The sequence below is a fragment of the Marmota marmota genome, unplaced genomic scaffold (assembly GCF_001458135.2).
Source record: "Marmota marmota marmota unplaced genomic scaffold, marMar, whole genome shotgun sequence".
NCBI lineage: Eukaryota > Metazoa > Chordata > Mammalia > Rodentia > Sciuridae > Marmota > Marmota marmota.
This window is the reverse complement of record NW_026000241.1, coordinates 6,331,039-6,358,541: the sequence shown is the minus strand read 5'-3', so window position 1 is coordinate 6,358,541 and position 27,503 is coordinate 6,331,039. Positions and strand designations below refer to the sequence as shown.

General features: G+C 53.7%; 1 protein-coding gene and 1 long non-coding RNA gene across 4 annotated transcripts; both read right to left on the bottom strand.

Annotated features, from left to right (window-relative positions):
* Nucleotides 1-2,445: 2,445 nt before the first annotated feature.
* Nucleotides 2,446-13,113, bottom strand: Ccdc124 (coiled-coil domain containing 124). Of its 3 annotated transcripts, none has more exons than XM_015489251.2 (5): nt 12,970-13,113; nt 9,266-9,435; nt 3,572-3,758; nt 3,046-3,160; nt 2,446-2,880 (listed from the first exon to the last, which is right to left on the bottom strand). In XM_015489251.2, exons 2-5 carry the CDS (start codon nt 9,422-9,424, stop codon nt 2,676-2,678), a joined length of 666 nt encoding a protein of 221 aa, XP_015344737.1. In that variant the 5' UTR covers nt 9,425-9,435; nt 12,970-13,113; the 3' UTR covers nt 2,446-2,675. The 3 variants fall into 3 exon arrangements, with proteins under 3 accessions (XP_015344737.1, XP_015344740.1, XP_015344738.1); XM_015489254.2 differs by having other exon boundaries at nt 3,046-3,157; nt 12,970-13,112; XM_015489252.2 differs by having other exon boundaries at nt 12,872-13,004.
* Nucleotides 13,114-15,582: 2,469 nt separating this feature from the next.
* Nucleotides 15,583-19,026, bottom strand: LOC125613723. The gene is made up of 2 exons (XR_007344276.1): nt 18,756-19,026; nt 15,583-15,925 (listed from the first exon to the last, which is right to left on the bottom strand). It is a non-coding gene; the product is annotated as an uncharacterized LOC125613723 (long non-coding RNA).
* Nucleotides 19,027-27,503: the final 8,477 nt, after the last annotated feature.

Genomic DNA, 27,503 nt, shown 5'->3' with positions numbered 1-27,503 from the left:
GGCTCCGCCCGGTCGTCCTGGCAACGCGCGCGGGGAGGGCTGGGAATGCACGGAACTCCCCTCTCACGCCCCCTCCTGGAGCGGGGATTCCCAGTTGCCAGCGCGCAGGCGCAGGCCTGGAATTCCGCAGGGGCGGGGCCGGAGCGAGCTGAGTCTTTTCTGTCCGAAGGAACAAAGTTATCCGCTTTGTCTTTATGTCTGAGGGCTCAAGGCGAGGCTCTCGGCTCCAGTCCTGAGTTTTAGCTTCATTCTGGTCCCTTTACAGGTCTCCAGGAGATCATGCCACGCGCCGATCCGCCCAGGCGCCCCACCGTCTCGGTGAAGCCCCACTCCGTTCCCGGACGAGGCCGATGCTCCCGCCTGGCTGTTTCCAACAGGCTCATCACCACTGACCCCCGACCTTCCCTCCTCCCCCGCTGTCACGCGGGAGGTTCCTTTGCCAAGCCCCTCTTTAGCACTCGCCCTTCCCAGGCTCGAGGATTCTCAAGACAGCCTGGGGCCGGGACTGTCTGTCCCCCCGTTTTATAGGGGAGGAAACTGAGGCTTAGACCATTAAGGCCCTTGCCTGAGATCTTAAAAGAGGTGCAGATGGGATTCGAACCCAGGCCTCCATTTGTGGAGCGTGATCTGGACCTGTTCTCTGACTAGGGCACCTGCACCCATGGATAAACTGGCCGTGTCCCAGGACTCTGATGCAGCTGTTACATGCTTGGCCGGGGCCTGGCATTTAGGGGCAGTTCTTTTGGCTGGTACAGTCCCCATTCCCTTCCTCAGCACCCCCTGCTAGGCACTGTACCCTCAAGTCCCTTAATCCTCACTGAGGCTTCCTGGGGCTTTTTTCTGTATCCCCCTCCCCAAACCCTGAAGGCCTAGTCCCAGGGTTGGCTCCTGGGGTACCTCCAAACTAAGTCCTGGGCTCAGTCTATTTTGGGTGGTTCTTTCCTATAGTGGGGATGGAACCCGGGCTTAGGGCATGCTGGGCAGGTGAGCCACCTCTGGCTACAGCTCCAGTCCTGCTGGGTAGCCTTTAATGTCAGTGACAATCGTTCAGCACCGGCCATACTATTCTTCAGCTGTACCCAATTATCAATGCACCTTCCCAAGTCACAGGAGTTGTGACTGCCAGGCCTCTGTAAGTACGGTTCCTTTTGCATTTCTGTCCTTTGCTTGGGTGAAGAACTCCTATGCATCCTTTAGGTCCCTCCTCCTTGAGGCCTTCCCTACCTCTGGGCAGAGGCTGGCCCACTTCACCCCAGCCCTGACTCTCTAAGCTGGGTCCCCATCTGTGGGGACCTGCATCTCTCCTGGTGAGAGGAACCAACAGGGCAGAGGTGTGGAGGGGAACAGAACTGCTGTGCTGAAGGCTCCGAGGTCAAGGAGCAGTGGGCACAGGTAGGGCCTGCCCTAGACGGGAGCCCTAAGAGCAGCTCGGCAAAATCGCCACCACCCCCCCCATGCCCATCATGGGTGATCTCAATTCCTACAGTACCAAGGCCTGGCATACAGCAGGCACTCAACAAATATCTATTGCTTGTGTATGTGGTAGTAGGGATTGAACCCAGGGCCTTGCAGTGCTGGCAAGCGCTCTACCACAGAGCCATGTCCCAACCCTTTGTTTTTGAGACACGGTCTCACTAAGCCACACAGGCTGGCCTCAAACTTGTGGTCAGCCTCAGCCTCCCAAGTGCCTGGATCTTTCCCTTGCCTCATAGCCATTCCCAGAGCCAGTTGCTGTCCTGCCCTTTGTCCCTGAGCCCACGAAGTCAAGTGCTACAGATGATTGGCCACTACCAGACCTCATGGGTGAAGGCACAGCCTGGATCAGACCTGGCTTTCCTCCCCCATGGCCCAAGCAATGTGCTCACCCCACAGACTCGTGAACCTGCCTGCTGACCCTCTCTCCATGGATTATGGGCTCTAGAAGCCAGAAATGGGGTCAAAGCCCACCCTGTCTTTCCCACAGTCTGACAGGATGCTTGTTCCCACCCAGATCCACCTGCCTGCTGCAGCCTCTGGGCCCTGCCAGCTCAGCGCCCTCGTCCCCCCTCAGGATGCCATCTGACTCATCCTGTAAAGCAGGCTCAGGAGAAATCCACCAGTGGGAAGCCAGCCCAGAATCCCTCCCAGACGCCTCCCCTGTAGAGATGACAGCAGAGGAACCAGTATCCCCTCACCCCAAGTATGGTGGCAGATGAACACTGGCCTCCAACTGTCCTCTCTCCCTGGCCCTGAAATGCTACATGACCTTGGGGCAGCACATGTCTCTGAGCCCTGCAGGCTCAGGAAAAGGTCATACGGGTCTCAGTGGACAAGTGTCATAGCTTGAAGTGGGGCCCTTGCCTTTCCCAGCCATGGTCTCAGCTCAGGTCAGGGCCGGTACCCAACGAGAACACTGCCAGCCGTCCCCCACCTCTGGCCAACCCTCCGCAGCTACCCACGCACACAGGCCTTGCCCACCGCCTTTATTGGGTGCTCAGTCCCGGGGCTCCACAGGTGCCGCGGGATATTGAGGGTGTCACTCAGAGCAGGGACCCACTGGCTAAAGAGGGTTGGCGGTGATGGCGCACAGCCCCAGGGACAGGTACCAGGGTCCCTGGACTCTCTGAAATCCTCAGAGCTGACCCAGTGAGAGGGCATTCGCAGTCGAGTCGTGGCCTGTCCCCCCAGTTCTGGTCTCACTTGGGGGCGTTGAAAGGCAAGGCCCGCTGGTTCATGGGGTTGTCCGGAGAGCGCAGCCACTCCTTCTTCAGTAGCTGCTTCAGCTGCGACAGCCGCATGTTGGGGTTCTCCTGCTTGAGCCGGGGCAGCTGCGCTTCCTCGAAGGCGGTGAAGGCCGCCCGCATGCGGCGCTCGGGGTGCCGGTCCGCCTCTTCCGCCACGCTGGGAGCGCACAGGGGCGGGCATTAGGGCGCTGGGTCGCTTGCAGGGTGGTGGGGTTGGGTGGAGGTGTCCAGGGGGCAGGTCCCCACTCCCCCCCGTAGGGAGGCCCCGCCCCACGGACCCTCCCACCCGGGGACGCCCCGCCCCGCCCCGCCCCGCCCCTACCTGAGCACAGCGATGGCGTCCTCGATGGTGCGCGCCTCCACGCTGCCCTCCTCCAGCACGCGGCGGTTCACGTTCTCTTCGAGCGGCACCTCCAGATGGCTCTTGGTTTTCTCTGCTTGGGGCAGGCAGACGGCCGGGTGGGTGGTGACAGAGACACGCAGAGTCAGAGATGCAGAGTTCCAAGATGATGAGGCAGCGGCAGAAGCAGCCAGCGAGGGAGGAGGGGGCGGAGAGGAGCTGGTCTGACCGGGAGGGGGCCGCCCTGTGCCCAGCCCTGCCGGCCGGCCGCACGCTCCTCACCCCCCAAGGCCCTCACGCAGCGCCCCACACGGGGCTCGGGACCTCCCACTAGCACTCTGGGGAGCACCAGCCCCTGGCGGGTGGGTGCGGATCAATCCACGCATGCGCACACCTGTGATGTCCCAGACATCCTTCAGCATGAAGGAGGCCTGCAGACCCCGGGGTACATCCCAGGGTTCAGCCTTCAGTGGCGAAGAGGGCCACTCCATAGTGACAGGCAGCCCACCTGTGTCGAGGGTATCCCTGTGCTGATGGTCCCGACGCAGTGTGTCCTCAATTTGGGCGCGGGTGACCTTACTGGGGGCCGCCCGGGGCGCCTTGCCACCCTTGAGCTTGGAGTCCTCCTCCTCCAGCAGGCGCTGCGTCTCCTTCTTGCGCTCCAGCTGCTCCAGGCGCCGCTTCTCCTTCTCCTCCTGTGGGGACCGGTGTCAGGCTGGGGAAGCCACCGCACCCGGCTGGCATGCGGGGTCCTGGTGGTCATCCCAGCCAACCTGGACAGAGGCCTGGTGGTGTCGTACTCTGTGCTGGGTGCGGGGACACAGCGGGGCTCAAGATGGGCCCAGGGGCTGCCCAAGCGAAAGGCTCCGGTCCTACAGGAATGTGGGCAACAGGGGACCCTGGCCAGGACAAGCAGCAGCCCTTGGAGAAGGGACTGGGGACAGGAGGAGGGGTGGCCAGAGTGGGGCCTTCCTTGGTGAAGGGTGTGGCAGGTACAAAGGACCTGATGGGTTTGGAGGCTGGTGTGGCTGCAATGGGCAGCCAGGGGAGCCGCGGGGGGAGAGGGGCCAGGAGGGTGGGGACTGAGCGACGAGGAGCCTCAACACCCGCAAGGGCTCTGCTTTTGGTTCCAAGAGCCATGGGAAGTCTGGGCTCCTTTGGCAGCTGGGGAACATACTGTCCAAATGTCCCCAGCCTATTAGTGAGGGTGGGGTAGATCCCGACCCGGCCCTGAGGGAGGCCCTGAGGCAGCTGGGTGAGGGACAGCTGGTCTGTGGGACTTGCCTTGGCCACTGCCCGCCACCTGTGGGGGGAGGGGAGGTTCCGGTCTGTTTGTAGCCCAACTGCAGCGCAGGATGCGCCCCGCCATCTGCCCGGCACCCCACAGGCCCTGCCCTTAGACACCCCATCTGCCTGTTCACCGCCTGGGACTTCACCAAGTTCTCCCAAGGACACCTGCAGCATTCCCTGGGGCACCACCTGTATCCCCAGACAGACCTGGCAGAACTGAGGGTCCCAGAAGAGGGGTCCTCATGCCTAAGGCCAGGCTGCACAGGAGGAAAGTGGGAGGGGACCAAAGTCAAAGGTGTTTAAATGTGGCCACTGGGCTCTGCCCACTTCTGGGCCTGGGCACTGAGGCAGGGCCACTGGACTCTGAGATCAGGGTCCCACCAGTCAGAGGCTCCTCGACCCATGCTGGCGCATGCGCACTCCCCTACTTACTTTGCTCCAGTGCCACTCTGCCTCAGGCCCTTTGTGCTGGCTCTTCCTAGCCTGGAGTGCCCTTGCCGGCCTCCTCCCTGGCCACTCTGGCGCCCCTGAGCCCGCCCACTACACCAGGTGGCTCTTCTCTGTACTCAAGATCCACCTTCCAGCCCTCTGATGACCCGAGAGCCTTGGTTGTGGGTGGTGGCTTTCTGGGCGCTGGCCAGACACAGGCAGGAGGAGGCAAAGCAGGCGGGGTCCCATCCCAAGTGCCCTCCTCCTCCATGGCTCCCTGGTGCTGGCCGTGGGCTGTGGTTGGAACATGTCCCCAAAGCTCGTGTGCCAGGAACTCGGTCCCCAGGATGGGGTGTTGATGGTGTTAGCAAGTGCAGCCTAGGGAGTGTTCTGATTGGATGGGGTCATGAGTGGGACCCCACAGTGGAGGCATGTGACACGTGGCTTCCTAAGAAGAGGGAGGGAGGTAGAGTTGGCAGCTCTGCCTCCCGGGGCTGCTGTACCACAGACAGGGTGCCACCTCTCCTCCAGGCAGCCAGCCCGCTGTCCCCAGCCCTCCGGTGCCCAGCAGCTGCTGACAGAAGTGTGCCAGAATGGAAGGATTCTGGAAGGTTCCAACAACTCAGGAAGGACAGGAAGCACGTGGTCATCACTGCTACAGGACCGGGCAGTAGTGTGAGACCAGCATCCGACTTTTGTTAGGGTGTGGTGGTGGCCGCCTATGCCCCAGCTGCCAGGACGCTGAGGCAGGAGGGACACCTGCGCACAGGAGTTCAAGACCAGCCCGGGCAGCGCAGGGGGCCTGTCCAAACCAAGGCGCCCTTCAAGACGGGGCTGGGCACACAGGTGGGAAGCAGAGCCCGCCAGCACCAGCCCAGGCCTGGCCCACCACCAGGAAACACGCACAGTCGCGCACGTGTGCATGCACACACACACACACACACACGTACTAACACATTCACACACATACACTCATACACATTCAAACACAATTACACACACATAGTCATATATGCACACATAGACACACACACCTATATACACATACACTTATATAAACACATGCACTCACACACACTGTCCCAAAATGCTCATACATATACACACTGACACACAAAATCACTCACAACTGACACATTTACAGTGTACACACATACACTCGAACACACACTCATACACAATCACACATTCATACACATACATACACACACACTCAATCACATAAACTCACACTCAAAAACACATACATCCACTCACACTCATAAACATGAATGTTCACACAAACACACAACCACAACCAGACACCACATACACTTTCATTCACACACACACACACAGAAATGCACACATGCATATTCACACCCCCCAACATACATGCACTGAAACTCAAATACACACGTACTAACACATTCACACATACATGCACATACACCCGTGCACTCTCACACCCACACATACACACTGAAATACATACAAGTGTGTGCACAGTGCTCACACACACATGTACACATGCACTCATTCACTCACATAACACACCCAGTCACATGTACACTCACACTTATACACAACACACTGACACACACTTGCACGGTCATGCACAAACACAACCACACATATGCACACCCCCACTCACATACATTCATATGCACTCACACTCTCAGACACATTGACACACACCCACTTGCACACACTCAGACACACTTCCTCTCATGCACTCAAATCAGACACACATGAACACTCAAAAAGGCATGCTCAAACACACGTGCACACATATACAGACATACACTCACATGTACGCACATGTGCATACACTCACACACTTGTACACTCATGCACAGTCACTTAAACACATTCATAGATATGCTCACAGGCATACATACACACACATGAACACTCACACTCATACACACAACCACAAACTACAGTCACACACATACCCACACATGCACACACACATCCACACAAACACACTGACACATTCACACCCATACTCACATACACACCTTCAGGCTCACACGAGTACACACACACTGGCACATATCCTCATACACACACACACACACACACAATTTTTTAAAGGCCACTCAGTTCTGTACAGTAGGACAGTTAGCAGTTGGCAGCGAGGGTGGTGGGGCAAGGACACCGCCACTTGGTGGAACACTTCAGAGCTATCAGAAATGAACCTTATGCCAGGTGTGGTGGCAGTCCTGTCACCCCAGCAGCTCGTGGAGGCTGAGGCGGGAGGATTGCAAGTTCAAAGCCAGCCTTAGCGACTCAGCGAGACCCTGTCTCTAAATAAAATATTAAAAATGCTGGGATGGGGCTCGGTGGTAAGTGCCCGAGTTCAGGAGCTGGTACCAAAACCCCCCAAAACTGAGCCTCATAAAGGGCTGAGCTGGAACCCAGCTGCGCGGCAGTGCTCATGGCCAATGTGAAATGCCACCGCCAGGCTCCGGGTCACAACGAAGCCATTGAGCAGCCAGGACAGAGTGGGGCACCGGTGGAGGCACAGGGCGGGTGACAGGTGCTTGGGGGCCAGAACAGTGGGGATTGGAGGTCAGTGGTTTGGATTTTTTTTTTTTTTTCATCAAAATAGTGCACTTGACTGTTGACCTTCACCTCCCACCAGGACCCGGTGCAGCCACAGATCTGCACAGCTCTCACAGAGGAACAGGGAGGGGCCGGCGGGACCCCAAGGCTGGGACAGGGACCCCAGGCCGCCACAGGATGGTGGAGAAGAGCCATCGGCAGCGCCACTAAATGCGGAGTGTCCAAGTGAGGGCCACCGTGGACACAGGGAACCTGCCACCAGTATAGGTGCACTTTGCACTGCTACAGCGACATGCCCAGGCAGGCTGACTCCACAAAGAAAAGAGGTTTATTTTGGTTCTGGAGGTCAGAGAGAGGTCAGGGGCTGGGTCTATGGGAATGGAGGTGGCATCGTGCTTGTCAAGACGGAGCGTGTGTATCTGTTCCCTCTCCTTTATAAAGTCGCAGGACTCCATCACGGGCGCCACCCCGAGACGTGATCTGACCTAATCCCGCCCCAAGGTCCCAGCTCTTCATCCACGAAGGCGGGACCTCAGGGGTTAAAGTGCCCGGAGTCGGCGACCACCTCATTCAGGGGACAGCGGGTCCAGCGCTGGCGTTGGGGCGCGATGCCCGCCCACCGATGGCAACTGCTGTTGGGAGGGGGCAAGGGGAGGGGCAAGGGGAGCACAGAAGGTTCTGGAGCGGGGGAGGCAGGTGTGCGGTGGCAGCCCCCCCAGCACTGTCCAAGGCCACTTCTGTGCACCTGTCAACGTCTAGTGTCAGCGGGATTCTGCTGGCCCCCGAGCTTGTCCCCACTGCAGTGGGCCACTGCTCCACACGCCCTCCCAGGTGCGTGCCACATGGCGTGTGGCCCCACCCACCCAGGACAGGTGCTCCCGCTGCCTGCTCTCTCTGTGCCTAGGTGTCCCCACTCAGAGGACTGCGACCACCCAACACCCAAGTGCAGGCCACGGGAGGGGTCCACGGCCCGAGCTCGGGGCATGACCTGCTCCCAGGCTGTGGCTGGGGGTCTCGGGGGGTCTCGGTCTGGAGGCGGGATTTTGGCCAATCCCGTTTTTCCTCTGAGCTGTCAGCCAGGCTGCTGGGCCTTTGGATGAGGGGAAGGAAGGACGTGGGGCAGGGAGGGAAGGCCGCCGCGACGCAGCCAGAGGTGCGCTGTTTTGCTTGTGGAACCCAGAGTCTCAAGGCCAGCCGGCGCTCTGCCACCAAGCCTCCCTGCGGCCCTAGAGACCCGCCTCTAAAGCAAAGAGTAAAGACGTCCCAGGTCCCAGGGCATCATGAGGCGCAGAGAGGGAAACCAGTGACATTCTGGGTTTGCTGAAAACAAGACAGGAGCAGCCCCACACAGGCGGAGGGGAAACAGGGACAAGCACCCTGGTGGCCACAACTGGATTGGTAGGACAGTAGCCCTCGGGCGGGATCAGCGCACTTCACCAGACAACCCGGGCAGAAACCAGGACTTGGCTGGTGTGGGTCGCTGGCACCACCTACTGTCCGCAGCAGGTCAGCACCGCCCTGAACCAAGCAGTCCTGGGGAGCAGGTTGTGGGTGAGCGGCGGGCTCAGCACCCAGCTGCAGCTCTGCCGGAACCCGGGACCCGGCACCCGACCGTCCCTGCACCACAGGTGCTGAGCCGCACCCCTGGCCTCCACACCAGATGCCAGCGGCCCCTCCTCGCTAATTGTGACAACCAAACACATCTCCAGACATTGCCACATGTCCCTCAGGAACTGAATTTTCCAGCAGGACTGACCAGTCTAGCTCCACCCCCGCAGAGAGGAGGGGCCTGGCCCGCCATTCCCTAAATGAGGCCAGCTCTCACCACCCCAGGGCCTTTGCACAAGCTGCACCCGCTGTCTCCACCTCCCTCCCACCAACCTTCCAGGCCAGACCTCCCCACTCCACCAAGTTACGCCACAGCCCTGCCCACCTTGCGCTGCTCCTTCCTCATGACGTGTTTGTCCTCGTCCTTCCAGTACGCATCCTCCAGCTCCTTCTGCTTCTTGGCATCAGCTGCCGCTTTGGCCTCAGCCCTCCGTGCCCGGGCCGCCGCCGACTTGGTGTTCTCGCCCTGGAACTTCTTGGGCATCCCTCAGCAGGCTGCAGGGGAGGACACGGCGGTGAAGGGGTGCTGCCAACCCCCGGCACCCCAACCACACGTGGTGCCGTCACCCCCTGGGAGACCTCGTGGTCTCCTCCCTCTGATATTTTATCAAGGTCAACTGGTGCGTGTCACCCCAGAAATAAGAGGCTGAGGCAGGAGGATCGAAAGTTTGAGGCCAGCCTAGGCAACCTAATGAGGCCCTGTCCCAAAATAAAAATAAAAAGCGGGGGACATGGCTCAGGGGTGGGGCGCCCCGGGATCACAAAAACAAACATCACCACCAAATCTGCAAAGTGAGCCACCTAAAAGGGCGCAGTGACCGAGTGCTGCTCTACACCCCCATGTGATCCAGCCACCACCTCTTCTAGGCCCAGCGCCTTCCTATCACCTCAGGAGACCCCGCCCCCTGTCAGTCACTCCCCAACCCCAGGCCCTGATCTCCTCTGGGTCTCTGGTGACAGGATGTTCTGGACACTTGACGTGAATGGAACCACATGTTCTATGTCCCTTTGCGCATGGCTTCTGCCCCTCAGCCTCATGTTCTCCAGGCTCCTTCTCCGTGTCTTGGAGGCGGTCAATGCTTCATTCCTTTCATGGCTGCATAATATTCCACTGACGGGTAAGCCACTTTTCGGGGTACCAGGGATTGAACCCAGGGGTGCTGTACCACTGAGCTACACTCCCAGACTTAAGTTGCTGACATTGGCCTTGAATTCACGACCTTCTGCCTCAGCCCCAAGTAGCTGGATCACCCTGCGTTCCACCACGCCCTGCTGACGTGCCCCACTTTGTTTATCCACTCGTCTGCCAACGGGCATCTGCTGGACATCTGCGTAGTTTCAGCTTTTTGGCCTTTCTGAGTCATTCTACAGTGGGCCCCAGTGTCCCCTCCCACTCTGCCACTAGCAGGACTCAATCTTAGAGCCAATGACTCCCACAGTGGATGCTGGGGACCTCACACACCACACACCACAGCAGGTGCCCCCTTTCCTTAGTGGAGCACCTTACGCGGCCCAGCTCCACAGGGTGCTCCCCAAACCGGAAACCTGGAGCTGTCATTAGCCCCACTCAAAGGTGGGGACGCCCAGGTCCCCGCCAGGTCACACAGGGCTCTACATGAAGTGTCACTTCCAAAGCCAGCTTCTCAGATGACAGGAAGGCATGCTGCAGGGACTCAGGGCCCTGGAGTACCGAGCCCCCACCCCTCCAGAAACCCTGACACCAGCCTGTGCGCAGCAGCCACCGAGGGGAGGTTCTGGACAGAGACAAGGACGTGTAAAGGCCCGTTGGCAGGAAAGGGCTGCGCCTTACAGGCCACTGCAGAGGCCACTGCAGGCCCAGTGGGGAGCAGGGGGTAGGGCAAGAGGGAGGGCAGAGTCGACAAGGCGAGGGGTCCTGGGCCGAGGCAGGCAAGGCTGGGGTGGCTGGGGTGGGCCGCACCATGGTGTCGTGGGCAGGGCTAAGCCTGAACCCCTTGGAGCCAGGCGGTGATTATAACTGGGAGGTGAGCGCAGGTCACGCCGGGCACATTCTAAACCACTGCGACCCTGGCTGAGCCTGGGGGGTTCACAGACGAGGCTTTGACAGTGTCAGTGACATACTCGGAGATCCCAGAGCTGGCAGCGGAAAGCCAGGATCCTAGCCCTTCCCAGCCCCTCAGTCCTGTGTCCCTAACCACTGTCATGCTCCAGGGTCCCCCGGCTGCCCCCCAAGAAACATCAGTGCAGGTCAAGATGCTGGGGTCACTGGGGCCCCTCAACCCTGAGGCTGGGCGGAGCAGGGCAGAGTGGGGACATGAGTTGCACCAAGGAGTGTCGGGCACAAGAGCTGGCTGTGTGACTAGCTGAGGTCCCTGAAGCCCCACTTCTCCCAGCCCTTCCTCAGAGCCCTGAGTGCTTACAGAACACCCACAGAAAACCCACCCTGGAAGCCCCAGGAGACCATGGCAGGTGGGGTCACTGCTCATATGCAGACGAGGAACCAAGGCTCTCCCTGAGCCCCTCTTTGCTGCCTTTCCCACCCACCTCCTTGCTTCTCCCCTTCCCTCACTGAGAGGCCTCTTTGCCGTTCTTCAAATCCTCAAGCAGGTTTCCACCTCAGGGCCTTTGCACTTGCTATGCCCTCCACCTGGTACTCTTTGCCCCTCTTTTTATGTAGTAAACGCCTATTTAAACTTCAGGGCCAGACTCAGGAGTTCCCACCTGCAGGAAGCCTTCCCTGAGACCTCCTCCGATTCTTTCAGGACACAAACCTCTCTTGGAGACATGTAACTGGGTTGCTATTTTAGATTCATTTAGATGGTCACCTGATAAGTGTCCCTCTTTCCCACCAGGCTGGAGTGAGCAGATGGCCAGCAGCACAGCAGAAAGACGCCTTATCAGAACTGAATGAGCAGGAATCCCACCCTCCATGTCAGAGAAAACCTATTTGTTGTTTAAACGGTCAGGCTCAGCTGGCCAAGCTAACACAGACACCCTTTCTTTTCTGCATGTCACTCAACAAACACACACAGTAACTAGTGGGTGTGGGGTGTATGGAAAGAAGTGGCCGTGAGCTGCCTGGGTGCACAGGACTCCCCAGACTGACGGGAAGATAGATGAGTGACAGGAGTTACAAGATGCAACCGGCCAGGCTGGACCTGCAGCTCAGTGGCAGAGCACTGATGCACAGGCCCTGGCTTCAATCCCCAGCACCACGCCCCCTCAGACACAATCAGAGCTGTGAGGACACTCAGGGCACTGGGAGGGGGCTCTCTGACCCTGTCTGGGTTGATGGCCCCTTAGAAAAGGTACAAAATGGGCTGGGGCTGAGAGGCAGAGCACCTGCCTAGCATGTGCGAGGCCCTGGTTCGATCCTCAGCACCACGTAAAAATAAATAAAATAAAGGTATTGTGTCCGTCTACAACTAAAAATATTAAAAAAAAAAAAAAAAGAAAAAAATGAAGAGAGGGAACCCAGCCTGCGGAGGTGTGCGGGAGACAGCTCGGGAACCGGGGACTCCCATTGCAGGATGACAGGAAGGTGTGGCGGGCCTTCCAGCGGCACCTGTGGGACAGAGCCCTCAGGGTGGGTGAGGCGGTGGACTTGAGGACCCGCACGGGTGGGGTGCAGGGGGTGGGAACTGAGACCCACGTGACTGATCGCAGGTGAATCAAACAGAGGATAAAGCTCAACGCTGCCTCCTCCAAGAAGCCCTCCCAATTGTATCCCCCGGGCCACCCCAGCCCAACCCCTAACGCCGCAGCCAGAGAATGTCCGCATCCTGCTCGGTCCTCCTCCGGGTGCAAGCTGCTCAGTGCACCGTGGGGCTGGGTGGCCTCCAACACGATGCCCTCTGGGTTTCAGTCCCTGGGTCTGAGAAATGGGCACAGCCCCACCGCGGGAGCTGTGAAGACTGGGCACCAGAGGTGCTCCCGTCCCCGAGCACCCCACCTCCAGCCTTCCAGCGGGCAGACCCGCGCCGAGCAATCCCCGCAGGGCCCGTCGGCCCCCTTACACACGGGCTCCGCCCGCACCGCCGCTGCTCCTACCTCCTTCCTCCAGCGCCGGCCCGGTCGCGCCTCCGTGACGTCACTACAGAGCTTGCGCGTTGACTTTCCGATGGCGCGCTCTTATTACGTAACCATGCCGCGGCCATCTTGGTAAAGGAAATTCTGGCCGGGCCTCGGCCCGACTCTAAGTCATCAGCCATTTCTTATTTATAAAACGAGGATATTTCGTGAATCTTCATTATTTGTTCTCACTTCATATATTGGAGAGCCAGAATGGTGGACAGAAGGTATAATCTAGAACATTACCTTTACCAAGATGGCCGCTGCCCGGATGAAAGATGGTGGCCTCAATTTCACACGTGGTCTGACGGCGTCAGCCAGGAGTTGCCCGGCCGCCAGGGCGCGCGGGTGGTCCATATGGGGAGATGATCCAGGTAGTACGAGAGACTGTGAATTGGCAACAAGTTTTAGCTTTGAAAGCGCTTTCCTAGTCCAGAAATCTTCGTCCCACTCGCGACGCTAGGGCACAGGAGAGAGAGGGGCATAGAAAGTAACGCCCCCTGGGCTGGGCTGGAGCTCCTCATCCTCATCCTCATCCTCAGCGCGTGCTGCCCACATGCCCCTGGGAGAAGAGAAACCAGGCCCTCAGCAGTGCAGGGGGGAAGCTGAGGCCGAGAGACATCAGGAATCAAATTTGGCTAAAGTGTAACTGCGGGCGGTTCAAAATTTTCCTCTTTCGTTCCTACTGGCCTTTTCCCCTGGACTACTGACTCTACCTCCCCTATTTTCATTTTTCTATTTTATTTTCCTTTTTGGTAAGGAGGATTGAACTCAAGGGCTCTTAACCACTGAGCCACATCCCCAGCCCTTTTTTTTTTTTTGAGACAGGGTCTCACTGAGTTGCTTAGGACCTTGCTAAATTCGCTGAGGCTGGCTTTGAACTTGTGATCCTCCTGCCTCAACTTCCGGAGACGCTGGGATGACAGGCACCTTTATTATTTTATTAAGTAAGTAGGTTTGGGACACCAATTTGTTTTAGGTACCTATGCATCAGTATGTCTTAATTGACTAAGCCTTAGTATCCTCTTCAAGGCTCAGCGGTAGAGCGCTCGCCTTACATGTGCAAGGCCCTGGGTTCAATCCTCAGCACCACATAAAAATAAAGTTATAAAAAAAAAAGTACCATCTTAAACAATTTAAAGCGTGCAGCGTAATAGGTTTCTTCCTTTTCTTTTTTCTCTTTCTTTCCTACTGGAGATAGAACCCCAGGTTGCTTACTACTGAACTGCATCCCCCAGACCTTTATTTATTTACGCTTTGATACTGGATCTTGCTAAATTGCTCAGGATCTTCCTAAGTTGGGGAGGCTGCCCTTGAAGGGGGGAAGTTCCCTCTGTGCAGTCTCCTGAATCACTAGAATGACAGATCTGTGCCACCATGCCACGCTTAGATTTTTTTCAAGAGCATTTCATTTTATGATTTTCATGACACTGTAAATCATTAGAGCCCTTTATGAGTTTGCTGAAAATGTAATTTTCAGGTCAACTCGATGACGGTAGAAAAATGTCACTGAATTCATAACGAAGATGTTTGGGTGCCTGGGCAAAGTCTATAGTAGGCAGAGGGCTCCCCCAGGTGTTCAGGATCCCTGGATACGGGAAATCCTTGGCCATCTAGCAAAAGAGATTTTGAAAATGTAGTGAAGGGTGTGGACTTTAAAATGCAGAGGAGACACTGTGGTGAGTGAAGAAGGCAGGCACAGACAGACAAGCAGGGCCTGGCTCCTTCGCATGTGCAAGTCGCAGGAGAAGAGAGCGGAGTGGTGCTGTTGGGTTAAAAGCCAGTCGGGTCCTGGAGAGCCTGCTGCTGGATAAGGAGGTCTCCAAAGAACGTGGGGATGGGAGCTGGGAGGGAAGATGGCCACTGTCCTTACCTCCAGTCTTTGGGAGAGGACCTGGAAACAGGATCCTTGGCTGTAAGTGAGCTCGAGGTGGCCCTCCACTGTGTCCCAGTCCCAGCCCCCGCCCTCAGGAGTAAGTAGTGACATGTCCAAAACCTCCCCATGGAGTCCTCCAGGTTCTTTCTTTGAGATCAGAAAGCAATATGCTGCAGTGTTAGGGCTGTTGCAGTCCTGGGGTGGAACAGCTGATGACCAGAGGCAGGGGGATGGAGGAATTGGGGGAATGATGGTAGAAGGAAGTAAAGTTTGAGTAGGAAGAACCGTTCCAGGCACTCCATGTTGCTCCTGTGCATTTCCACAGTTGAAAATCTGCAGGAGTAGGGATTTCTTTCTTTGTTTTGGTAGAACCCAGAGGCACTTAACCATGGAGCCCCATCCCCAGCCCTTTTTATTTTTTATTTACAGACAGGGTCTCACGAAGGTGCTTAGGGCCTTGCTAAATTAGGAGGCTGGTGTGGAACTCCTGATCCTCCTGCCTCAGCCTCCTGAACCGTGGGATTACAGGCGTGGGCCACTGTGCTGGGCAGACAGAGTAGGTTGCTCAGCTCCGTTTAGTTTAGCTTGGGTTTGGGTGCTGGGCTCCTGCACACCCACCACGCCCTACTGCTGAGTTCCTTCTGGGCCGGACTTTTGCATGTGCTCGCATCCCTGTGGCTGTGTGCACACAGGCAGAGGCCTAGGAAGAGGCTCCACTGCAGGTCGCTACATGAATTATAAGGACACAGTGAGGCGTCAGGTCTTTTTTTTTTTTTCTGTTAAATGACTATTATCTCACGCTCAGGTTAGCGGATGTTGCTTTTGGTCTTCAAGATGCTGATTTTCTTACTTTTCATGCTCCCAGATGGTGTTTGTTTTTTGCAGTGCTGGGGATGGAACCCAGCGCCTCTGGCCAGGCAAGCACTCGGCCCCCCGGGCCACACCCCGTTCTCCAGGTTTTCATTAATTCAACATTGTTACTAGAAGTTTTTCATTTGTCAAATGGAGGATTTTAAAAGAAGCCTGGCAAATCACAGTCCATCTGCTTAAGCTGGTTACCTAGAAGTGAAAACATGCTAATATGAATATCTTTCCATACACAGCTGTATACTTTTCAGCTAAGAGAGGCACAGTCATGCTTAATTAAAGTACAAAGATGGCTGGGTGCAGTGGCCCATGCCTGTAATCCCAGCAGTTCAGGAGGCCGAGGCAGGAGGATCTCGAGTTCAAAGCCAGCCTCAGCAACAACAAGGCCCGAAGCAACTCAGTGAGACCCTGACTCTAAATAATACACAAAATAGGGAAAATAGGCTGGGAATGTGGCTCAGTGGTTGAGTGCCCCTGAGTGTCGCACACCATCACCACAGTGTTCTAAACCCAGCCGCCCTCCCTCCCGAAGAAGGGGCATCTCACTGCTGCCTCTCTGGGCTAGGGAATGATCTAGAATCTGTGCAGAACTTCCAGAGCTTTGCTATATAGTAGAAATACAACTCGAGTCACAGATGCTATTTAAAACTTTCTAGTATGCCAGACACAGTGGCAGTGGTGTGCCCCTGTAGGGGCAGCTGCTCAGGAGGCTGAGGCAGGAGGATCCTTTGAGCCCAGGAGTCCATAATGCACGAACGCTATTGCTTCTTTTGGGGAGTGGCAGGTACCAGGGATTGGACTCAGGGCCCCTTGACCACTGAGCCACATCCCCAGCTCCATTTTATATTTTATTTAGAGACAGGGTCTCACTGAGTTGCTGAGGCTGGTTTTGAACTCATGATCCTCCTGCCTCAGCCTCCCCGGTTGCTGGGATTACAGGCGTGCGCCACTGGGCCTGGCCCACTATTGCTTTGTCACCATTGTACAGTGGAAAAATTGCAAGTTAAGTCATTATAAAGCAAGGATCATCTTTATTCTAGAATCCTCAGCAGAACACGCCTCCAGTGGTCAGGATAAGATACACATCTTTTTTCCCCTTGTGGTGAGGCTGGGGATGGAGCCCAGGGCCTCCCACAAGCTGGGCGATGTCCCACCTCTGAGCCCCCTCTGGGCCCCTCCTGTCTCCAGCCTGTAATGCCGACCTCCCATGGTCTTCTCCTGCCACTGAAGCCCCAGTAAGAGACTCATGCATCCCCACAACCACGGCTGCTATTCTGGACTCCTGGCCCTAGGTTCAGAAAGTCGAAGTTGAATTGTGTCCCTCCAAGAGAGAGGTTCAAATCCTGACTCCTGAACATGACCTTATTTGGAACTAGATTCTGCAGATGTGATCAACTGAAGTTGAAGTAACATTTGATTAAAGTGGGTTCTAATCCAATGACTAGTGTCCTTGTAATAGGAGGGGTTTGGGCTGGGCATGGTGACACATGCCCATATCCCCGCTACTCAGGAGGCTGAGGCAGGAGGATTACAAGCTTGGGGCCAGATTGAACAGTTTAGTGAGACCCTGTGCCAAAATAAAAAATAAAAAGGGCTGGGGATGCAGCTTGGTGGTAGAGCCCTTGCCTAGCCTGTGTGAAGCCCTGGTTCAAACCCCCCAGTACTGCAAACTAAAAAGGGGGGAGGTTGGACCTAGAGCTGTACAATGCGGAAGGCAGGCATTGGGGTTCGTACCTGCAAACCAAGGATGCCCGCAGCCACCCAGCCCGCGACGGAGGCCCGGAATAGACCCTCCCTCCAAGCTCTAGGAGGAGCCAGCCCTGCCGACACTTTGATCTTGACCTCTCTGGTCTCCAGAACCAGGAGACACTCCATTTCTGTTGCTCTAGCTGCCTGGTCTGTAGGGGCATGTTGGCGCAGTCGCGGGAACTTCCAGGGGTTTCCTACTCTGGGCTCCCCCTGAAGGCACAGCCCCACGCACTTCAGCCTGCGAACTTCATCTTGTCAAAATCGGGGCTTAACCTTATGTACACAAAATGCTTCTGCCGAGATCACCACAGCCAGTCAGCAAGCCCTGCCCATCAGGAGTGGAGATGAGCGTTAGGGTTCTTTTTTGTTTGTTTGTTTGGTCTTGGGGACTGAACCCAGGGTGACCTACCCCTGAGCCACATCCCAGCCCTTTCTATTTTTTATTTTGAGAGAGGGTCACGCTAAATTGCTGAGGCTGGATTTGAATTCAGGATCCTCCTGCCTCAGCCTCCCAAGCCTCTGGGACTCCAGGCGTGTGCCACCGCGCCAGCTGTCACTGCTTCTTAGGAGGACCCGAGTTCAGCTCTGGAAATGCAGCCGACCAGTCCCCCCTGATCCGCCAGGGCTTTTCCTCACAGCCAGCAGGAGCCAGCCTGGGTCATAAACGTCCTTGCTGTAGAGTCTGAGCCTGGGGCCAAAAGAAAAGCCACGTGCATCTCCAGCACAGACCCTCCCCCAGCGGCCTGTGGGGCATTTTTTATTTGGGGGCCCGGGCTGGGCAACCTTAGCTTTTTTCTTCTTTGTTCTGGGAACCAAACTCGGGGCAAGTGCTCCACCTCTGAGCTCTGCCTCCATCTTGGGGCTGGATTTATTAACTGATTGCTAAGATTGACAAACTAATGCTGAGCACAAGGGTGCACACCTGTCATCAACTGGGGAGGCTGAGGCAGGAGGAGGCCAGTTCAGGGCCAGCCTGGGCAATTTGGCGAGACCCTGTCTCAAAATAAAAAGGGGATGCTGCTCAGTGGTAAAGAGCCCTTGGATTCAATCCCTAGTGACTAGTGACACCACACACGCGCGCACACACACACACACACATGCACACCCACACGAATGTGTTCCTATTTACCAGCTTCCCAGATACCTGGCCCATAGGGTTGGCTATTGACCCAGTTCTGACCAATGAGGCTGAAGAAAGAGGAGACAGCAGAGATTTTCAGGAAAGCCTCTTTTCTCCTGATGAAAGGGAGATGCAGCTGGGTTCCCTCCTTACCTCCTTCTTTCTTTCTTGAATAGGATATGATATCTGGTGCCGCAGCAGCCATTTTGCAATCAGAGGGCAACAAGCGAGGCTACAGGGAATTCTCTAGAGGTGGCGGAGTCAAAAAGGAAATCTGGCGCTAGGAGCAGGTGCAGAAAAGAAAGCTACCTCGGATTTCTTTCTTTTTTGCTCGTTTTGGTTTTGGATTTCCCATTACTGTTAAATAATCAGGAAGCCATTCCCTTGAGAGAGTCTCTTGTTGAGTCCCTAAGAAGCCACTACCTAACTTAGTAAACGAACTGAAACTTTTAAGCCAAGAGTGTAGCAAAAAACCAAATTTCAGTTGGGTTTCAACCAATCACAAACGCTTGAGTTTCAGCCAATCGCAGGCTGCCAGCTGTTCTCGCCACGCCCACTCGAGGCACACGCCAATCAGAGGCTTGCGTTGCTTGGTGGCTTAGGTTAGCCCCGCGAAAGCCAAACCGCCCTCCTGGTGGAGAGTGTTGCGGTGCGGAGCTCCTGGGAGGGAAGGATAGCTCAGTGTAGGGCACTTGCCTAGGGTTCCATCCCCACCGCTGCTGAAAAACAATCATTTGCTCAAACGCATGATGTTAAGTTTAATTTGCTCAAAGTGTTTCTTTTAACATCATGTAAGAAGGCTACACCCACATGGCTATGGCTGGACTGTGTGGCCCAAAGGTACCCTCCAATCCCGGCACCTTTAAGAGGTGGGGCTTTGCGGGAGGAAGTTAGGTCATTGGGGTGTGCCTTGGAAGGGAGACTGGGCCTCGGGTCTCTTCCTTTTTCTCCTTTGCTTCCTGGCTGCCCTGAGGGGAGCAGCTGCTCTGCCATGTTCTCCCACCATGAGGTGCTGGCTCGCCACAGGCCCAAAGGCAGCAGAGCCAGCCAACGATGGATTGAAATGTCCAAGACTGTGAGCCGAAATAAACCTTTCTTCTTTTTAAGTGGATCATCTCAGGATTTTGTTACAGTAAGGGAAAGCTGAGTAACATGCAAATTCTTAAGAAAAAAATAAAAGACTGTGGCTTCTATCCTGGGTACCCCCTGTCTTGGGAGGCTAATATTGGTGGAAGTCAGCTCCGCACCAGGAGGCGGCCCCATGGCAAGGTCCACCTGAGCAATCATGGAAATGGATCCTTCAGCCCAGTGGAGCCGCGATGCTACCTCAGCCCTGGCCAATGCCTTGAAGGCCACCTCACGAGTACCTTTAAGCCAGAGGTGCCCAGCCAAGCCCCTCTCAGAGTCCAACCCCATAGAAACTGTGAGGTCATAAGTGTGTGGTGATTTAAGCTGCTAAATGGGCGTCATTTGTTATGCGGCAGCTACACAGGAGCTCCTTGGTGTGCACAGTGGTCGGTTCCCAGACTAAAATCTGTGGGTGCTCAAGTCCCTTGTATAGAATGAAGTCACACGTGCATAAAACCTATGCGCATCCTTTAAATCATCTCTAGATGCCTTGGCAGACCCGATGTGTGGCTCAGGGCACCGTGCTTCCCTAGCCAGGAAGGAGGGAGGGAAGGAGAAGGAGGGCGGGAAGGAAGGAATTCAAGACACCCGGACGAGAATTTCCCCCATTTCTTCCTGGGTCGTGCCCAATCCAGAGCAGAACCCCACTGCCACGAACCCAAGAATCATCTGCAGGAATCCACATCCGCAAACAATTCCTTCTACCACATTTTGGCATCAGGAGGCCCCAGGGCGCGGCTTTGCCTTCGCTGCCAGAAGCCACCAACCCAACACGACAAACCATGGCCCCGGCGCCTGTGCTGGGCCCCTCAAGAGGGCGCTCGAGGACCCAGCGATGCCTGCCGCCCGCGGGGCGTGGGATCTGCCTCCGAAATCCTCCAATTCTAGGGCTGAGGTCGGAAGGCTGGACATTTTTTTTTTTTTTTAAACTGTGGTTCAAATGCACATAGTGGAACTTGTTATTTTAAGTGCACAGTCGAGTGGCCTTAAGGGCGCTCAGGTCGTTGGGTAACGGTCACCGCCATCCAGCTCCAGGACTCTTCACCTTGCGAAGTGGAAACCCTACCCCGTGAAGCACTCGCCCTCCCCAGCTCCTGGCACCCGCCATCCTACTTTCTGGTTCAGTGAACTTCCTACAAGTGGGCCGTCACCAAAGGACTGGCTCATGTCACTGAGCATGACATCTTCAAGGTGCAGTCACGTTTCAGGATGGTTAGAATCTCCCCAGCCCCCTCCTTTTTTTCTGGTACTGGGGATTGAACCAGAACGCTCTCCCACCGCGCTACAACCCCAGCCCTTTTCATTTCTTGCTAAGTTACTGAGGCCAGCCTCAAATTTACGATCCTCCTGCCTCAGCCTCCTCAGTTGCTGGGATTCCAGGGGCAAACTGCCGCTCCACCAGATCAGAATTTAAGTCTAAATACCATTCCATGGTACGGATGAACTGTGGTGTTTAGCCATCATCCACTGAAGGACACTTGCATTGCTTTCACTTTTCAATTGTTACAAATATACTGAGGATTGAACCCAGGGGTGCTTAACCACTGAGCCACATCCCCAGCCCTTGTTTATATTTTAGAGACAAGGTCTCTCTGAGTTGCTCAGGGCCTCGCTAAATTCCTGAGGCTGATTTTGAACTTGTGATCCTCCTGCCTCAGCCTCCTGAGCCGCTGGGATTATAGGCAGGTGCGGCCCCACTCGGCTCATGGAAATTCTATCTTCAGTCTTTGAGAAAGCTCTATATCATTTCCCATAGGGGCTATGATTTTTTTTTTTTTTTGGAAATTTAATTATCAATTTGTTATTTTTTATTGGGGTAAAATTTACATAACACGAAATTAATCAAAGTGTACAATCCACATGATATAAACATCATCTTTATCTAGTTCAAAATTGTTTTTTGTCAGCCCAAAAGCAAATCCATCCCCATCAGGGGGTCACTCCCCTTCCCTCCCCCAGCCCTGGCAGCCGCGGACCCACTTTTCCTCTGGTGGGTTCATACCAACAGAGTCACACACGGTGGCCTTTCTACCCATTCCGCATCCCGTGTCCCAGGGTCACCCATGGTGACCTGTGTCTGTGCTTCATTCCTTTCTATGGGGGGCTGCAGATTCTGAAGTCTTGGCTGCTTGTGGGAGATCAACCTTGCACGTGACTGGGTCACACTCCCCATCTGGGTGCTGAGGTGCTCAGTTGCAGAAATGTGGCACCCTTCTTGGGTGCAAGGGTCGGTGTCTTGTGCACGGGTGTGCTTGCTACAGCCCCATGGGTGGAGCTATGCTCACCTGTTCCTTTGTAATATAACCCCTTGCCCTGTTTAGGATAGAATCTTCCATGGAAGTGCCTTGTGTGTGTCCCCTCCTCTTACTGTGCCCTTGGGTGTGGCCTACCCAGGTGTCAGTCAACCTGCTGACAGTGGACATCATGAAGATAGACTCAGCCCCCTGAAACCTGACCCCTTGCTCATTTGAATAGCTTCTCCTCGATAAAAGGGGTCAGCGCGTGCTCTCTCTCTCTCTCTTCCTGCGGACCCTTAAGGTCAGAGGAGCCGTCTCAGCGACCCCAAAGAAAAAAGTATTTGTGTCTCTTGTGTGGTTATTTCGTGCAGCCCAGTTAGCCCAGTTTAACTGGAGTGACCCCTGAGCCTTTTAGTCGCAAGAACAGAAATCCGGCAGCCACATTTTTTTTTAACTAGGGATTGAACCCAGGGGTGCTTAACCACCGAGCCCCCTCCCAGCCCTGGTTTGCATTTTATTTATTTAGAGTCAGGGTCTCACTGCGTAGCTTACAGCCTCGCTAAGTTGCTGAGGCTGGCTTGGAACTCACGCTCCTGCTGCCTCTGCCTCCCAGCTGCTGGGTGACAGGTGCCCACTGCGCCTAACTGTGGCCACATGTTCTGAGGCATGATCATTGGCGACTCCAGGAATCTGGGCCCGCAGTCCCCGAAGTCCCTGGTCAGAGACAAGGGTGACTGCAGCTCTTGCTGTGCCCCGCCCTCCTTGGGCTGTGACCTGACTGCAGGGCAGAAGGCACTCTAGGCCTCTTGTCCCCAAAACAAATATTTGAGCAAGGACTGAATTCAGCAAACAGCCTGAGGCTCGGTGAGAGGGGGCGGGCTGGGGTGTGCTGGGGCAGGAACCAGGCATTAATGGGTGGCCAGCCCTCAGGGACACAGGCTGTTGGTATCCTGGAGTTGACCCTTCTCCTCAATAGGCTGCAATCTGTTACCTCAGGTGTGTGTTCACTTTGTCCCAGTACATAGCCCACAATCTGGGGCCTCTTTCCCTACATCAAACACAGGCCCCACCAGCGCCTGGGGCTGGGGGTTCCTTGGAGAGTGTAGTTGACCTGGCCACGCCTCTGGCCAAAGGCAGAGGCTTAAGGCTCAGGACTGTACCCTTCCAGCAGACGCACCCACACTCTTTTCTTTTCTAAATGGGGTCTCACTGCGTTGCCCAGGCTGGCCTTAGACTCCTGGGCTGAAGGCATCCTCCTGCCCCAGCCTCCTGAGTAGCTGGGACTGCAGGCACATGCCACCACACCCAGCCCCTTTTCACTTATTTTTATCCCCCTGGGAAACTGAGGTTCCACATGGCTGAGCTCCCCAGGTTTAGTTCATAAATCTGGGACTCGAACCCAGATCTGCCTGACTCTGAGTCCAAGGAGCCACCTCATTGGGGATGGGGAGGAGAACCGAAGGGAACAGATTTGGGTTTCATGTCACCATGAACTTGTGCTGAGGTCAGTGGGGATCCATGGAGTGGGTGTGAACAGGAGTTGAGGTTGGGGCAGAAGGGGACAGCAGGGAGGGCGGAAGAAGCCTGGGCACTGGGCAAAGAGCCTGAGGCTTGATTAGGAGGTTGAAAGGCTGGGTTTTGGAGACCAATGGGCACTGGTGATTGTGGTGATGGGAATCGGGGACGAGTTCTGTTTCCCCACATATTGAAGGTTGAACACCTGAGAAACGCTGAGGCAAGAGGAGAAAGCCAGTTTTATTAAGGGATACAACAGAGACAGGCCTCTCCGCAGGGAAGGAGCCCGAGAGCCCTGTGTCCGAGGAAGTGGGGGTTTTCATTCATTAACAGCTCCCTGTAGGGAGGGAGATCCTGGAGGCAGGTTGCCTTGGCAACAGGGCGGGGAGGAGGGGAAAGGTTTTGGAGATATCAGCATTTGATTTCCTTTCTTTTCCAGGCAGCCCCCATCTTCCTCGATGGGACCCACTTATTACTACCTGCACTGATTGGTGTGTGTGTGTGTGTGTGTGTGTGTGTGTGACACCTGCCACATTCTGTTAAAAATTTTTTTTTAGTTGTAGATGGACACATTACCTTTATTTTATTTGTTCATTTTTATGTGGTGCTGAGGATTGAACCCAGTGCCTCATGCTTGCCAGGCTAATGAGCCACAACCCCAGCCCCCTGACTGTCTTTTTGACCCCAGCCTCAATTCTCCCTCTCTGAAAACAGAGGACAATGACCACTCTGGCTGCTTCGAGATGAGAGGGGGGTGACAAAGGGCAAACAGTTTGGGTTTCCCTCTTAGGAATGTTTTGGGTCAGTTGAAGGGTCTGTGGCAAAAGTCTGGTTCAAAAAGAAAAGTTGTCCAGCCGGGCATGGTGGCACACACCTGTAATCCCAGAGGCTTTGGAGGCTGAGGCAGGAGGATCTCCAGTTCAAAACCAGCCTCAGCAACTTAGTGAGATGCTAAGCAACTCAGGGAGACCCTGTCTGTAAATAAAATACAAAATAGGGCTGGAGATGTGGCTCAGTGGTCAAGTTCAATGAGTGGTCTGAGTTCAATCCCAGATACTAAAAAAATATAATAAAATAGGAAGGTTTCAGAAGTAAGAGCCANTCAATCCCTGGTACCAACCCCCCCCCCCGCCCAAAAAAAGAAGTTGTAAAATTATCTGAGAGGTGGGTGTTTCTATGAGAGAAACACAAAAACATATAAGTATTGGAATGACAATTATACAAAATAAATATTGTAGCATATGGAACTTGTCAATGAGTATCATGATGATATTTCATGATGAGGAGAGAAACCAGTAATCTCCCACCAGGAGGTGCAAGAGTTAAAAACTTGTCCCCATAACAAGGCCAGTGAGGACACGACCTCTATTGCAGACTGTAACTCCTTATTGTCACAGTTATCAGGAATGTAAACACAACAATTCGCTTTTATAATGTCACAGATAAGATGTCGTTTAGATGTATAGTGCTGCTGCCTGATTTTTGTAAAATAACTTTTTATTGCATAACCTGTGTTTAGTAGAGATCCCTTTATTTTTGTTAGTTAGGGCTAGATAATCATGCTGTTAGGCAGGAGCCATCAATGAGCAGGGAAATGCCTGGTAAGGTCATAAAGTGTTCTCTAGATTACTTTAGGGTCCTTCTTTATGACAAGGTCATAAATTGTTCTTTAAATTCCTTTAAGGCCCTTCTTTAAACTATCTTAAGAAGTCAAATGATAGCAGTTAATCTGTAGAAAACAAAAAAGTAAGGGAGCTATTTGTAAAACACATCAAGAGAAAATGATTAATGGGACCAACTCTTGGCCGGGTCCCTTGAGGTCAGTGTGAAGTTAGGAATTATGATTATGAGTGTCTCCAATGGTGCAGGAAGGACGATTCCTTTAGCAGCACAGGTGCACGAAGAGAGCTTCTGGCCAGCTGTTGACCCCAGTGCCCACATTAACATGGGATTGACTTGTAGGATGACTACCATGACAGTCCTGGAGAGGTGGTCAAAAACTCCACCACCCGATGTGAAGGAGGAGTTGAACACTTGGCTGGTGACTCCAGTTTTCAAGTCAACCATAAAACAGTAACAAGTCTGGGGACAGCACTGTCTCCTTTGTTATCCTCTGCTCGGAGACAGCCCACTGTCTCTCAGGGTGCTCTCCCTTTCACTTATACTAAAGTTCTCTCCCAGGGCTTCTGGTATCTGACTTTAAGTTTTCTTTTGTAGGAACACAAGAACTGAGGTTTGGAGTTTCAGATCCCTGCTTTTCTGTGACAATACTAGCAAAGGCAGACCAAGCCTACCTGTGTAGGTGGTTAGGAAAATTCATAGATCTTAAATTCATTAAAGACTTATGCCTGATAGTCTCTTTTGATAGTTATCAGGCACTCCTGTTTAAGAATCCCTCTTTTGTATACTTTAGTCTTATTTACTCTTGGGGCTAACACAAGTGTACATCTTAAGTTACATTAAAAGAACTATTCTTCTTTCTTTCTTTTTTTTTTTTTTTTAGTTGTAGATGGACACATAATACCATTATTTTATTTATTTATTTTCATGTGGTACTGAGGATTGAACCCAGGGCCTCATACTTGCGAGGCAAGCATTCTGCCACTAAGTCACAATCCGAGCCCTCCTTTCTTTTAAATGCCCAGGAATGGCTGTGCTTTAGTTATAACTGTTTTGCTAGGTGTTGAAGACCACACTGGTCAAATTGACCTTGGGCCTATCTATTGTTAAAAGTCAGCTGAATTCCCTCATGGGGGTCACTTGGGGAACTTGAGAGCAGCTTCTTAGCTCTTTTAGTGCCATCTTCTAGGATCTGTCAGGGTCTCCTTGATGAAGTGGCTTCCCTTGGAAGCATCCTGGATGTCTCCCTTTTCCAATGACTCTCCTCTTTGCAGTATGTGCACTGGTTGGCTTTTTGTCCTCCAGGGTCTCAGTGATCCCTCTGATAAGGAGGTCATGTGAGACGGCCCACTGTCTCTCAAGGGTGCTCTCTGCTTGAGCCTCACTTTTGCTTTGTAACTCCAGAGTTGCAAAGCCGTTAGAGAAGTCCCTTTGTTCCCTAGGTTCAAGCTGACTCAGAGGGAAAGAGCTAAATATTGTCCATTTTCTTTCTTGACCCTTTTACTTCCTTAACTTTAGTCTCCAGGTTTTGGTCTTAAACTTCCAGCAAGCCAGTTTCATCAGTCTTAAAGTAAGAGTACTGGGATTCAACTTTAATGTCTATAACTTTGTGGTCATTTACCCCTTTCTGTTTAATTGGGGTCTGTATTAGTACTGGAAGTTAGCCTTGCATCCTGTCTGTCTATAGATGATGGCTTATTATCTCAAATTAACTCAGGTTGTTATATCGAAAAGTTGTACTTCTGTAAGGCACTCACAGATAACATTTAAAGGTTACAAAGAAAACACAAAATGAAATTAACCAGAGTGAAAACATATTGAGTTTGCATAATAGCTATCAACCAAGAAATGTAATTTATAAAAATTTATCAATCCCAAAACTTTACTTTAAACTTTAGTTTGGTAAGTGTTCTTTTAAACCTTATACTTCAAAGATTTGTATATTTGGAGGATGTGAATGCATTTACTATACCAAGAACCTAGTAATAGCACCACAATTACACTGATGGTTTTATATTAACCAAGTTTAGTTTTTAAAGAAAAATTTAGACTCAGTAATGTAGTGTACTCTAAAATAACAGTTGTTGTTTAACCAGAGTTGTACCAACCCTAATTCCTTTGAGGCCAATTGCTCTAAATAATAAAACTTAACACACATGAGATTATCTTGATAGATAAAAGAAGATTAATGTTTTAAGAAATCTTTGTCACTTCAACCCATAGATGATTAAACTTTAGTTATATCATACATTAATATTTTACCTTAGGGGAAAACCTTGAATAACTTTTACTGGTCGTGCTACTTATATATGACCAATTTAGTTACACACAAACTTTTTGAAATTTGTCCTCCACAAACCTTTTGTAACTTACTTAGACATTGTACAACTTTTTACTTTAC